Raw genomic sequence first — 12,686 nt, 5'->3', positions numbered from 1 at the left:
CTGATTATCACTGATTCCAACCCACCAATTCACCTGGACATGAGGCGCCTCTTTCTCCCTGGCCTCACCCTCCTTTGGTCTGCCCCCCCAAGTGCAGGGGGTTTTGGTAGCAGTGCAAATCCTGCTCAGAGCGCTATGCTGGACGACCCCCTCCCGCAGCTCCCCCAGCCAGGTGAGGGGCAGACATGCTGGCCAGGCCGACCTTCCCCCACCATCCGGGCTTCAGCCACCCTCGTGTGTTTCTGCCTCTTTGCCCAGAATGTTCCCTCTTTGTGGAATGCCCTGCCCCATCTGTGCTCCTTGGAAATTCCTTCTTTTTTAAAAAAAATTGACACAATTCATATACTTTTTCACATTTCCTACAATTCATGCTGTAAATGTATATGCTTTGGTGGACTTTTAGTTTAGTTACAAGATTGCAGAGCCATCGCCATCATGGAAATGCAGACAATTTTCACTATCTCCCCCCAAAAAAACTTGTACCCTTTAAGCAGTCACTCCCTGGACACCACTGCCCCTCATCCCCCAGCCCCTGGCAATCACTGATCTACCTTCCATCTCTACGGATCTCCACATAAACGGAATAATACAATACGCGGTCTTCTGTGTCTGGCTCCTTTCGCTTAGTATAATGTTTGCAAGGTTCATCCAAGTTGCAGCACATACGGTGTTTTATTGTTTTTTTGTGTCTGAATAACATTCCACTGTATGGATGTACCATCTTCTGTTTCATCATTAAAATTTTTTATTTTAATTCATCATTAAAATTTTTTATTTTATTTTATTGAAGCATAGTTGGCGTATATCCATCATTTGATGGACATTTGGTTTGTTTTCACTCTTTGGCTATTATGAATAATGCTGCTATGAACACTCGTGCACGAGTGTTTGCCTGGACGTGTGTTTTCATTCCTCTTAGGTGTATATGTAGAAGAGGAACTGCTCGGTCATACGGTAAGTCTATGTTTAACTTTTGGAGGAGCTGCCAGACTGCTTTCCAAAGTGGCTGTGTCATCTAACATTCCCACCAGCAGTACATGAGGGTTCATATTTCTGTACATTCCACCAACACCTGCCACTGACCTTTTTTATTACGGCCACATCTTAGTGAGTGTGCGGTAGCATCTCAGTGTGGACTGACTTGCAGTTCCCTAATCAGTAATGATGTCTGGCATTTTTCTCATGTGCTTATTGGGTATTTGTATGTCTTCTTTAGAGAAATGTCTATTCCAACGCTTTGCACGTTTTAAAACTGAGTTACTTGTCTTCTGTTGCTGAACGGTACACATTCTTTATACATTCTGCATATTAGACTCTTATTCGATATATGGTTTTCAAATATTTTCACTCATTCTCTGTTTTCAATTTCTTGATATTGTCCTTTGAAGCACTAAAATTTGTAATTTTGATGAAGTCCAATTTATCTATTTTATCTATTTTCTTCTAAAAGTTTTACAGTTTCAGTTTTTACACTTAGGTCTTTGACTCATTTGGAGTTAGGTTTTGTCTACGGCAGGAGATGGGGTCTAAGCTTCATTCTTTTGTCTGTGGATATCTAGTTGTCTCAGCGCCACCTGTTGAAAGACTATTCTTTCCCCAATGAATTGCTGAAAATCAATTAACCACAGAGGGACGAGCTTATTTCAAGACTTTCAATTCTATACCATCAATCTATATGTCTATTCTTATGCCAATATCACAATCTTGGATTACTGTAGTTTTGTAGTAAGTTCTGAAATCAGGATATACGAGTGTTCCAACTTTGTTATTCCTTTTCAAGATTGTTTTGCCTGTCTGAAGGTCTTGTGAATGTCCACATAAACTGTAGGATCAGCTTGTCCATTTATGCAAAAAAAAAGCATCTGTAATTCTGAAAGGGATCGTGTTGAATCTACACATCATTTGGGGAGTGCTATCTTAGCAATATTAAGTCTTCTAATCCATGAACATGATGTCTTGCCAATTATTTAGGTCTTCTTTAATTTCTCTCAAAGATGCTTTGTAGTTTTCAGTATATAGGTTAACTTTATTCTTGAGTATATTAATATTGCAAATGCAATTGTCCATTTCTCACGTAGAGAAGTACAACTGAATTTTGTATATTCCTGAGGTCCTTTATTAGCTCTACTAGTTTATTTTGAATTCCTTTAGATTTTCTATATATAAGATCACATCATCTGCAAACATAATTTCACCTTCTTCTTTTCTAATCTGAATGCCTTTGGTTTCTTTCTCTTGCCTAATTTTCTGGCTCAAACTTCAATGATGAAGAGAAGTGGTGACAGTGGATGTCCTTGTCTCGTTCCTGATCTTAAGCGGGGAGCTTTCAGTACTTTACCATTAAGTTTGATGTTAGCTGTGGGTTTTTCATAGACACCCTTTATTAGGTCGAGGAAGTTGCTTTTTATTCCTACTTTGCTGTGTGTTTGTATCATGAAGGGGTACTGAATTCTGTCAAATGTATTTTCTCCATCTCTTGAAATGAGTGTGTAGCATTTGTCCTTTATTCCATTAACGTGGTATATTACTTTGACAGATTTTTGTATGTTGAACCAACCTTGTATTCCTGGGGAAAATGACATTTGAACACAGTATATAATCTTCTTGTAATGGGGGCAGACACAGAGATGTTCTCTGTGGGTTGTAGCACCTTTGAGATGGCATATTGGATATAGAGTACGGTAAAGAAGGAGGACAGATACCTGGGTCTTAAGAAATGAGGAATAAAGTCCAGGGACTTGGGCTAAGACACGGAGAGGGACTCCAGGCGGGTTGTGGGCGTTCGTGGATACTGCTTGGTGTAGACCACTGCTTCTCAAACTTTAATATGCATAAGAATCACCTAGAGAGTTAACACACATCGTTGGGCCCCACCACAGGGATACACTTGGAATGGGGTCCAAGAACGTGCCTTGCTGATGCTGCAATAAACCACTCTACAAAGCAAAAACAAACCCGGACCGCATATGCCACGTCAGCAGACCCTCCCCAGCCCCCGAGAGCACACAGGCCACCTGCCTCTCTCACCGCCAGCATGCAGGGACCCAGGAACAAAGCTGATTGAGCTTTCCAGATAAAGAGCCCAGGAAACTTCATAAATAGTATTTTCTTTTAGCATTAGATCTACATGATTAAGTGGGTGGGCTAATGACTAGTTTCATCTTACAAATGAGAACATTCCCTGGTTTTTAAAAATCAAAATCACAGAAGATGCTGGCTATGAAACCAGGACTAGAAATCCTCCGGCCTGGCTCCCTATTTCATCACGCAGATAATAAACATGATTGTGAAGCTTTCGGAAATACAGGCTAAATGTTTTCAACAGACAGTGTTGGGTCAGGGACATGAATGGAGGGAGGTTCAGGCAGGAGAAGGATGTGGTCACGTGAAAAGCTGGGGCTCGAACCGTGTGACTACGTTGGCTGATCTGTACGTTTAGGTCTCGGCACTGTTTTCCGGAGAAGCTCTAAGGATTAGCACTGACTGCAGAAAATTAAGACTTGAGAATCACGACTGAGTGACTTGACCAGGTTTGCTGTATGAACGCAAACTAAAATGAATGATGCTTTATCATCTTTAAGTTGCCATGAATGAGGCTATTAGATTTTATAAGTGGACAGACATCGTAGTTATGCTGTTATACATAATAAATTTACACTAATAATATATAAACGCCGACACACTAATGGCTGGTAGGAGCATGAGCTGGGGTCAAGGGGAAAAGAGGGAATGTACACTGGTGAACACAGTGGTACCTCTAGATGCCACAACTGACCGTGGGACATGGCCATATGACGCTGAGCAGAAAGAGGATGGGAGCAGCAGAAGGACCAGGGCAGAGTGTCAGGAGTCAGGTCCTGCGTTCAAGTGATCTCTGCCCCTTAGTCCCGGGCGAACCTCGACAAGTGACTCCAGGACCCTGACCTCACAACCTTCTCACATGGGAAACGGGGGTCATCCCGTGTCGCAGGATGGCTCCGTCCTAAGAAAAAGCACCCAGTACACGGTGAACCCTGGACCCAGGCTTGTCTGCTTCTGCCTCTTCTTCATTGTTAGGAAGAAGAAAGCAAGACCCTCCTCAGAAGAGAGGAGGTTTCTGGTGCAAAATGATCAAAGCACCACTGAGAGAAATGACCTTCTGGAAAATGCTCTACTTTTGGAGGAATCAAAACAGAGGCAGTTGTTTTAGCGTATTTCTAGGCCCCCGTTTAGAAGGGCTCCACGATCTAGAATTCGAGTCTAACAGGTCGCCTCCACATTACATTGCTTCATCTACGGACGCGGGCTCGGAAGTGGTCAGGGCACCTACAAGAAACTGATGCTGGCAGGTGACTCGCATTTGCAGCTACCAATGATAATAAAAATTCTCAACCATAAAAAATTCCTTGATTGTCTCCATGGCTACATTTCAGAGAGTAAATGAGAGGGGTTTTCAACCCAAGACAGCTCTCCGGTCGCAAAGCTGGCTCCCACATTTGGTTTCCTACAGGATCAAATAAAAGACGGGCTTGTGTGTGGCAGGAGGACGTAATAAACCAACAGCACTATTTCATCCATCTTCTTCAAAGGCAACTGGAAGGAACAGTTACGCTGTAAAACGCGGAGCGCGTTTTACTTAACCTTACGGAGAATCTTGTTAGATCCGCCTTTCTTATAATTAGGGCTAGTCTGTCCTGAGAGCTTAATCGGAGAGCACTGCCGACGCACAGATTCCCTCCACGCTCCCTGCCTGCAGCGTACCAGGGGAACTGCTCTCTCTCTCGTCAACCGTAATCTACAGGTATTATTTCTGAGGCAGTGTTAATGCGCGTCTCGTTTGTACGTTTCCCTAACTGACTTAATATTGATAGTGCAATATTTCCCATCTGGGTGCAGAGCTCAGGTAAACCCAAGCATATTTAGCAACGTGCTAATGAGGACCATCCCGTCAAGGAGGGTGGCTGAGTTACGGCTCTCGGGGTCTGATTCCATGTTGGCCTACTCTGAGAAGTCCCTAAAATATCTTAAGTCAAATCCGAGGTCCCCGAGCCGCTGCTGGGTTTGCGGAGCCGCGGACGTGTGAACTTTATTGGCAATAAACGTCGCTCCTGCACGCGGATGGCGTGCCTGCAAACCCAGGGCTCCTCGGAGCCTGCCACTGTCCCCACTCACTCAGGATACTGTCCCCGCCCGGACCCGAGGCCGGGAGGGTGGGCCCCGCTCCGGCGGCTGGGGCCAGGGCATGCCCGCTGACAGGCGCGCCACGATGACAGAAATGCACTCTGAGTTGCAATTAGTGGCACTGTCATTTTCGGGGGCTCCTGCCAATTAATTAAGCCTGTCAAACAGAAAAACCACAGCGCTCACATGATAATTTATATTGGAAGAGACGAGCCTCATGGAGCACAGCGGCTCCCTCTGCAAACAGAATTCTCCCTCCGAGCATGGAAATACATAAGAGAAAATAAATAAAATAAAACAACAACACAAAAGGGTGGATGGAGGGGAGGTGGAGATGGGGTCCTGCACGGGGAAGAAGAAAGTGAGGCTGTCCTTGTTATAACTGTTAACTCTGATCGCCAGAGTCGAAGACAGGCTGATTAAAACTCCAAACGAGCCCCCAGCTCCCTGAACCCTCTGTGTCCGTCCGGGATGATAGAATCAGGAGTTTATTCATACCATTAAGCCCCAGAGAACTTAATTGAAAGAAGAGCACAGCCCGGACCTTGACAAGCGGGAGGTCACGGTAATTGCTGCCGGACATATTTAACATTAAGATAATCAGGCCATTAATTACCCTTCGGATCATTAAATCAGCCAGTTGCAAAATGAAATTTCTGCCTCTATTACTCACTTGAGAGACCACAGGGGTGGCCTTTAATTTATCAGTGAGCTTGAGATACAAAGGCTGGGGCTGGGGGAGGGCAGGAAGGGAGGGGGCCGAGTGGTGGCAGTGGCAGCAGCGGCAGGGCATCAATTCGCCATGCTCGGTGATCCTGGCAAATTAACTAGGTAAGATAACCTCCGCTTCCAAAGGCAGAAGCTGGGGGTATGTAAATAGATGAGGGCAGACAGGGAGATCAGAGTCTGCACACCACTTAGCAGGATAATAAAGGAAATCATCCTTGATTATCAGTGCTAATTTGGACACTGCCGGTAGCTTGTTATGCGTGTTCTGAGTAGCATTTAATTAATTCAATTGCTTGTTAATGAGGGAAGTGACATGTGGGGAGCAGATGCCACCCAACTGCAGATGGGTTCTGGTCATCACTGCAAAGTCCTTCCCCCCCCCCATTTCTCCCCCTGCCCATTTTTCTTTTTTTTTAAGGAAAGAAAATAGGAAAAGGTGTCAAGCATAGAGGAACACTCAAAAGAGACAAAACACTGACCTCAGCAGGGCCAAGAACTGTTGAAAAATAATAAGATGAGACAATCCTGGGACCGCGTGGGCCCTCATGTTCCCCGAGGCCGCATTTGGATCAGTGCATCTTTATGCCAGAAATTTGAGCCTGAGATTACTATATTGTGATCTTATGATCAAACCTAACGAGACAGAGACGTGGCCAAGTGGTGCTGCTTTTAATATCTCAGAGTTAGCGGTGGGGATCCAATTATTTTCAGTTTGGATACATTTCCCCTTTATCAATATCTCCATGTGCATAAATAAGATGAAAGTGGCGTTCGGAAATGAAAAGGACACGGAACTTGGATCACTGGGCAGACTCGCTCCGCCTGGAAGTGAGCAGCCCGTCTCTCCCACGCGGATTTCTGACGTCCGGCCCCCAATCTTCCTCCTGAAGTGACATCTTTTTAGAGGTTAAACACAAGAGGGGAGTTTAGGGGCGCAGGTGAACTGACAAATAACGAAACCCAGAGAAAGGATGCTAAGAGAGGGAAGGGAACGTACGCTAAATCAGCAAACTCGGTCCCCTTCCATGTGGGATCAAAGAGGTGACGGGGTGATTTCAGTTGGGCCTAGAGCTTCTCCCGAGGGCTCTTTCATGGAATTGAGAATACAGCTCTCCACTTCCAGGTTCCTTTGATTTCCTAGACCAAACCGGCAGGCCCCAAACCACCTTGTAAACAGGATACCTGCCCTGAAATGCAAATAGCAACTGGTCCCTGGTCCCTCCCGGGCCAAAGCCCTCGACTCGGAGACACAAAGGTGGAAGACGAAGAGAGAAAGCCGCACAGCCCAGCTGAGTTCGGCTTCTGCCAGGAGGAAGGCGGTTCCAGAGAGCTCCGATCGGTCCTGGTGGGAAATTATTTTCCCTGCGGTCAATCGAAAAAGCTTCTAAGTGAAAAGGGGGATGAGAATCAAGAAGGACCTGCCTTAAGTGATGCAGACGGGCCCCGAAAACACCAGTGCGTGGCCGAGCATGAGAGGATGCGCAGAGAGGTCTGTTTGCGACGGCTTCACCGTGTGCTGGGAATTTCACTCACAAACACATGGGGGAGTTCTGAGGATGCAAAGCCCCCCCGACACATGTATTCCAAGCTGACCAGTTTCCTCTTTCTCTCCTTCACCCATTCGTTCACGCACTCCGGAAATATGCACGTGACTGTTTTAACATCTCTACCTCCGAGCTGTGTCCTGACACCGCAACCAGAGCCCTGCCTGGTGGCTCCAGGCCCCGCGTCCAACTCCACAGGACAACGTACTCTAAGATGCAGCACACCAACTCACATGCTGACTGTCCTGCCGACAGCAAACTGCCCCTCCTTAAGGCCCTAACACCTAGTTCATTCTGTTACCACTTCTCCCCTACTCCAGCAGCCCCATTTACAATCAATATTTTAAGTGTGTGCTTAAATGGTATCAATAGCAATTAGAGGGGGATTCTGATTCTACCCCAGAGGTAGTTAATTGTTACAGCATCGATCTTCTCTACCTGCTCCTTTCTCCAAATTAAACCTCCATTACAGAGGGGGATGAAGGGCATCCTCTCCCCTCCTGAAACAATAAATTTCATATCGAAGGCACTGGAAAAAAAATAGCAGTTGTTGCAGAATCCATCCAAAAAGATTTTTTTTTTTCTTCCTGGGAGTAATTAAAAGATGCTTTTCTTGACTAATGATTCCCCGGTTTAGGAATGGGAAGTCAATACTGCTTTGCCGCCGTCAGCTTCGATTGATCTCAAAGCTGTTCAAGTTTGAACGGCAGTTCTCAGGGCAGCTGAGAATCGCTGGAACCAATTACGTGCCGTCCAAAGCTGCCCTAATCAGGGGTGAAGGCCCAGCAAGCAGTAGGGCAGACGGCTGGTCAGAGGAGCCCGTCTGGGTGACACCAATGCGAGATGGCTTCGGTTGTTTCTTTGGAGAAGGGTCTGTCGTGTTCTACTTCTCCATGGTCCTGAGTCTGTGTGTGTGTGTGTGTCTGAGTCTGTGTGTGTGTGTCTGTGTGTGTGTGTCTGTGTGTGTGTCTGAGTCTGTGTGTGTGTCTGTGTGGGTGTGTCTGAGTCTGTGTGTGTCTGTGTGAGAGTGTGTGTGTGTGTCTGAGTCTGTGTGTGAGTGTGTGTGTGTGTATGTGTGTGTGTGTGTGTGTGTGCGCGCACTGGGGGAGGCATGGCACATTTCTAATTATATTCCACTGTCAGAATGAATCTTCTGAACAAGACAGAATGGATGGAGCTTCTCGGGAAAACAGCTGGGCCCTTTTTCAAAGAATCAGACTGGATATATTGCACTTGGCTTTTCCTCAGACAGAGATAAAATTTTATTAAAATATTTCTTTTTAGTATTACCTGAGGGCCACATTAGAGAACCGTCCAGCTTTTTTTGTGCTAGTGATCACAGGCCCTGCAGAGAGAGCGAGGCAGGGTGGGTGGGAGGGCGTGTCTTTCCTTGTCTTGGAGAGGCAGGAACCAAACTAGATATCCATTCTCACACCGCAGACTGAATTCCATGTGGACATTCCAGCCCAAACTTTGGGATTTTGATTCTGTTTGAGGAAACTGCAGGAGGTAGTGAAGGAGCTGGGGATCTGGACTGTTTTACAATTACACTGAGTGGTCTTTGAGTGTATCTGAGGCTTTGCCCACGTTCCACCTGGACCACAGTCTTCCAACTGACCTCCTTGCCTGTCTCCATCCTTTCCTAGGATGCTGCTGGCTGCCTCTAGTGTTCCTGACAACAGGCGGAATATATATGAACACAGAAAGAGATCCAACAACCCACCCTCTGCCCAACCGCGAGAGTCGCTGTTAAAACACTAGCCCGGCTCACCAGGCCTTTGCTCTATTATGGCCTTCCCTTCCCCACTTCTCACTGTGCTCAAGGGTCCAGCTCCCCATGGGCCCTGAGGCTTCCACGTTCCTGTTTGTGTGTAGGTCCCTCCCATCCTCCAGCACACACACTCCCCACGCCCCTAGGCCTGGAGATCACAGTACAGTTTAAAGTCAGCTCAGAGGACATTTCTCCTGGACCTCCTGGAGCAACGCAAATCCCTCCAGTCTGTGAACGCCACCGAGTCCTGGCACCCTTGGCTGGCCCTGAGAACATTCACCAATCACTGCACACTTACGGTCGTCACCTAGCCATCACTTCTTTTCTATGAGGAAGCACTCAATGAATATTTGCTGAATTTAATTAAAAATAAAACTCCCTGGGAGAATTACTAAAGCACAAAGGTATATTCAATTCTCCAACATGTTTATCTTCTTAAAGATGGACAGAACTTAGAAACCCCCAAGTTACCACTGGAAATACGACGTAACCACATCACCTCACTGTAGGAATTTCACAGCAGTGACTCCACTGGTGAGAAAGAAAGACTCAAATGTCTCTAAAATGTAAAGATACGACGTGTATAACACTACACAGAAGAGGAAGTTACATACTCAAGAGGTTAATTCAAGTGTACAAGTTAGAAGGATAAAATACCCTTACATACACCATCTTCACTTATGAGGATGCCATTATTATATAATATTTGCCAGTTAAAAAATTAACCTACGTCTTTGTTTGTAATCATTCTAAATGGTTTCTAATTGTGATAGACGGAAAAACAACCAAACTTTTCTAATCCATGTATTAAAAATAGTATAACTGCTCCTTTTACACACAAACAGTAAAATGTATAAAGTTAATTTTTTCCCAACTTACTTTAATGTTTTCTGCATTCACACGTTAAACTCAATCCGATTTCCAATCATTTTTCTTTTTCAGATCTAAATACCCTCCAAGGAAACTATATATATGAAAAAATAGACATTAAAACACGAATTAATCTTTTAAGAATGCTCCTAGTGGACAACCCTGCGGATTTCTATATTAGTGTTAAATCAAAATTAAAAAACTGTAGAAGTGTATCATTTCTTCAGTCTGTGAGACAGCTGCCTGCGTGTACACGACACAGCATAACTTATATAAAGAGCTCATAGCGCCAACCTGCTCGATTTTAAACAGATGTACTTCGTGCACATTTCTTGCCCACCCCCGTCCCCTCCCCACAGAGCACCTACTAGGAAGGGCAGGGTTAATGACACCAGCTTCATTCTCTCAAGTGAACCGAAGGGGGCACCACAAATTCATTTTTTAGTGTGGATGAAATGAAGCCCACAGGTTTTCCATGTTATTGGCGGTAGAAACCAACTTCTTACCCCTCGCATGTGGCCCGACCACAGACGGACACCTGGGTTTCCTTGTTGTCTGACCACCGGCAAAACAGATCCGTGCTGATGCTGGGAGACCTCTTCTCCCCCCTCACCTCTGCACACACCTGAGAAGTGAAGGCTGAGCCCATCCCGTGCCCCTAATTCAGACGCTGGGATGCCCCCCAGCTCCCCGAACAGCCGTGGAGACAGGACGGTCCATCCTGCCTCCGTGAAAGAGGCTTTCTCAGAAAACGCGCCATTTTACCACCCTTAGGTACATTAAATATGCATGTGTACTAAGAAATGGCTTATAATTGCTGTCAATGAAAAATGAGAAACGGAATGGACTCAAAATAAATGCGTTTTTTACACTGGGTAACAATTAACATTAATGAGGGGCCACCATTAAGTTATGCCACACTTGGTTGATTAAATGTGTTAGAAACGTATTTCAGAAAATAAAATATATTTGGTTCCTATAACCTCACTTAGTGGGGGTCGGGGGGGAGAGGGGAACCAATGGAGTAGATGCTTATCAAAGACATAAGAATAACAAAATTAAAGAACCCAAAATTCATAATTAGTGTTAACAGCCTAGCTTATGCCTATTAGAAGTATATTAATTAAAGTGATATATTCATAAGGTTAGAAGCTTAATACATTTCTAAGAGAGGAAGAGGAATCCCCAAAGTGTAAAAACAAGAGTAAAAAATTAAGGAGTTTGAATTACCCGTGTCTGCGGAAGAGCAATTTTTAATACAGATGTTTCTGTCCGGGGTAATCAGCTTCCCACTGGTTGCTGGGGCAGTTCCAGTGGTGGCTGTCATTAAGGTCACTTCTGGTTGTTGAACTGCCTGCAGAATGCCCCATAACCACATGCCTTCCCACGTCCCTACCTTGTGGAGTCCAGCGAGGGCTTCGTCCGCCCCTGGGTGCTCTCCTCCCAGATGCTGTTGGCCAGCTCATTCCCAATGGACGACATCACCTTGATAAGCTCAATGGGCCAGTCATCAAGGTCCAGAGATCGGACTCGAGAAAGGTGGGTGCCAAGATTCCGGTGGATCCCTGAGCACTCAATGCACATGAGGGCTCCCAAGTTCAAACTGGCCCAGTTGGGATCTGTGGGAAGAGGAAAAGGGCGCCATATGCAATCAGACCGTCATCACTCATCCCAACTGTCCTTAGGTCTCAGGAACAAAACGGCCAATCGGCCTTCCCATGCAACAGTCCCTCCCTAGAATCACATGGTTTGAAAATGCTCCCTGGCCGGTACTTGGAACTGTCTCAGGCATCTCAACAGATCTGACATGTTGGCGGCAACTTTCAAACAACTGGCTTTAACCAAAGCCTTGGAAACAACGGAAAGCACGGGTTTGGATAGAAAGACGCACTTTTGGATACTTCCGCAGCGGCACTCCCCTTGAGCAGGTGGACACACGTGGCAACGAAATCAGGCACGACTTGGTGCCTACTGTGGACGGTAGCTGAGAGCGGGAAAGAGAAGGTGTGCTGAGGGACAGCTGGGCCACTCCCAAAGCTACCAGGTCCCCCGTGACCACCTCTGCAACCACGGGCACAGCAAAGTTTTTAGCGACATGATGCGCACATTTGCAAATTTCAAAGATGAAAGAAAGGCACACCACGATGAAGAAGTGTGCTTTTCAGGGATCTTATTTAAGGGCAACCACCAAAGCAACTCCCGTTTCTCCATCCTTCACTGCTGGCAAGATGGCGGACATGGTCCTTTGGTTAGGTTACTACCCAGGATGATCGACCCTGATTCTCGGAATAAACGGTGATGGGCTTTGGGCTGTGACACTGCACCAGGGGCACTGAATGAGTCCAGAGCACAGCACCGGGACCCCTGAGTGGGATCAGTCCCTGTGTGAAACTGGCTGACACAGTCAGAAGACTGTGGATTTGGACCCAGGGCTGGCTTCATGCTAGAATCACCAGCTGATTTGCAAAGACGGGGCTGACCTTGACAGTCAATGGCTTTCACCACCGACAGAAGCAAATAAGGCTTACATCATCCAAGAATAATCAACATTTACCGTAGGTGCACTTGAAGAGCCAACAAAAAACCAGGTAGCTGACATCATATTTATTTGG

General features: G+C 45.9%; 1 protein-coding gene across 6 annotated transcripts in view; it reads right to left on the bottom strand.

Annotated features, from left to right (window-relative positions):
* The window catches only part of AGAP1 (ArfGAP with GTPase domain, ankyrin repeat and PH domain 1), a 563,651-nt gene that overhangs the window by 56,607 nt on the left and 494,358 nt on the right, over window positions 1-12,686 (bottom strand). For all 6 annotated transcript variants that reach the window (XM_079924566.1, XM_079924567.1, XM_079924562.1 and 3 more), the window contains one exon: window positions 11,471-11,693. In XM_079924566.1, the coding sequence (XP_079780692.1) occupies window positions 11,471-11,693 (223 nt within the window). The remainder of the gene's footprint in view (window positions 1-11,470; window positions 11,694-12,686) is intronic.

The sequence above is a fragment of the Stenella coeruleoalba genome, assembly GCF_951394435.1.
Source record: "Stenella coeruleoalba genome assembly, chromosome: 6".
Taxonomy (NCBI): Eukaryota; Metazoa; Chordata; class Mammalia; order Artiodactyla; family Delphinidae; genus Stenella; species Stenella coeruleoalba.
This window is presented reverse-complemented; position numbering and strand designations above follow the sequence as displayed.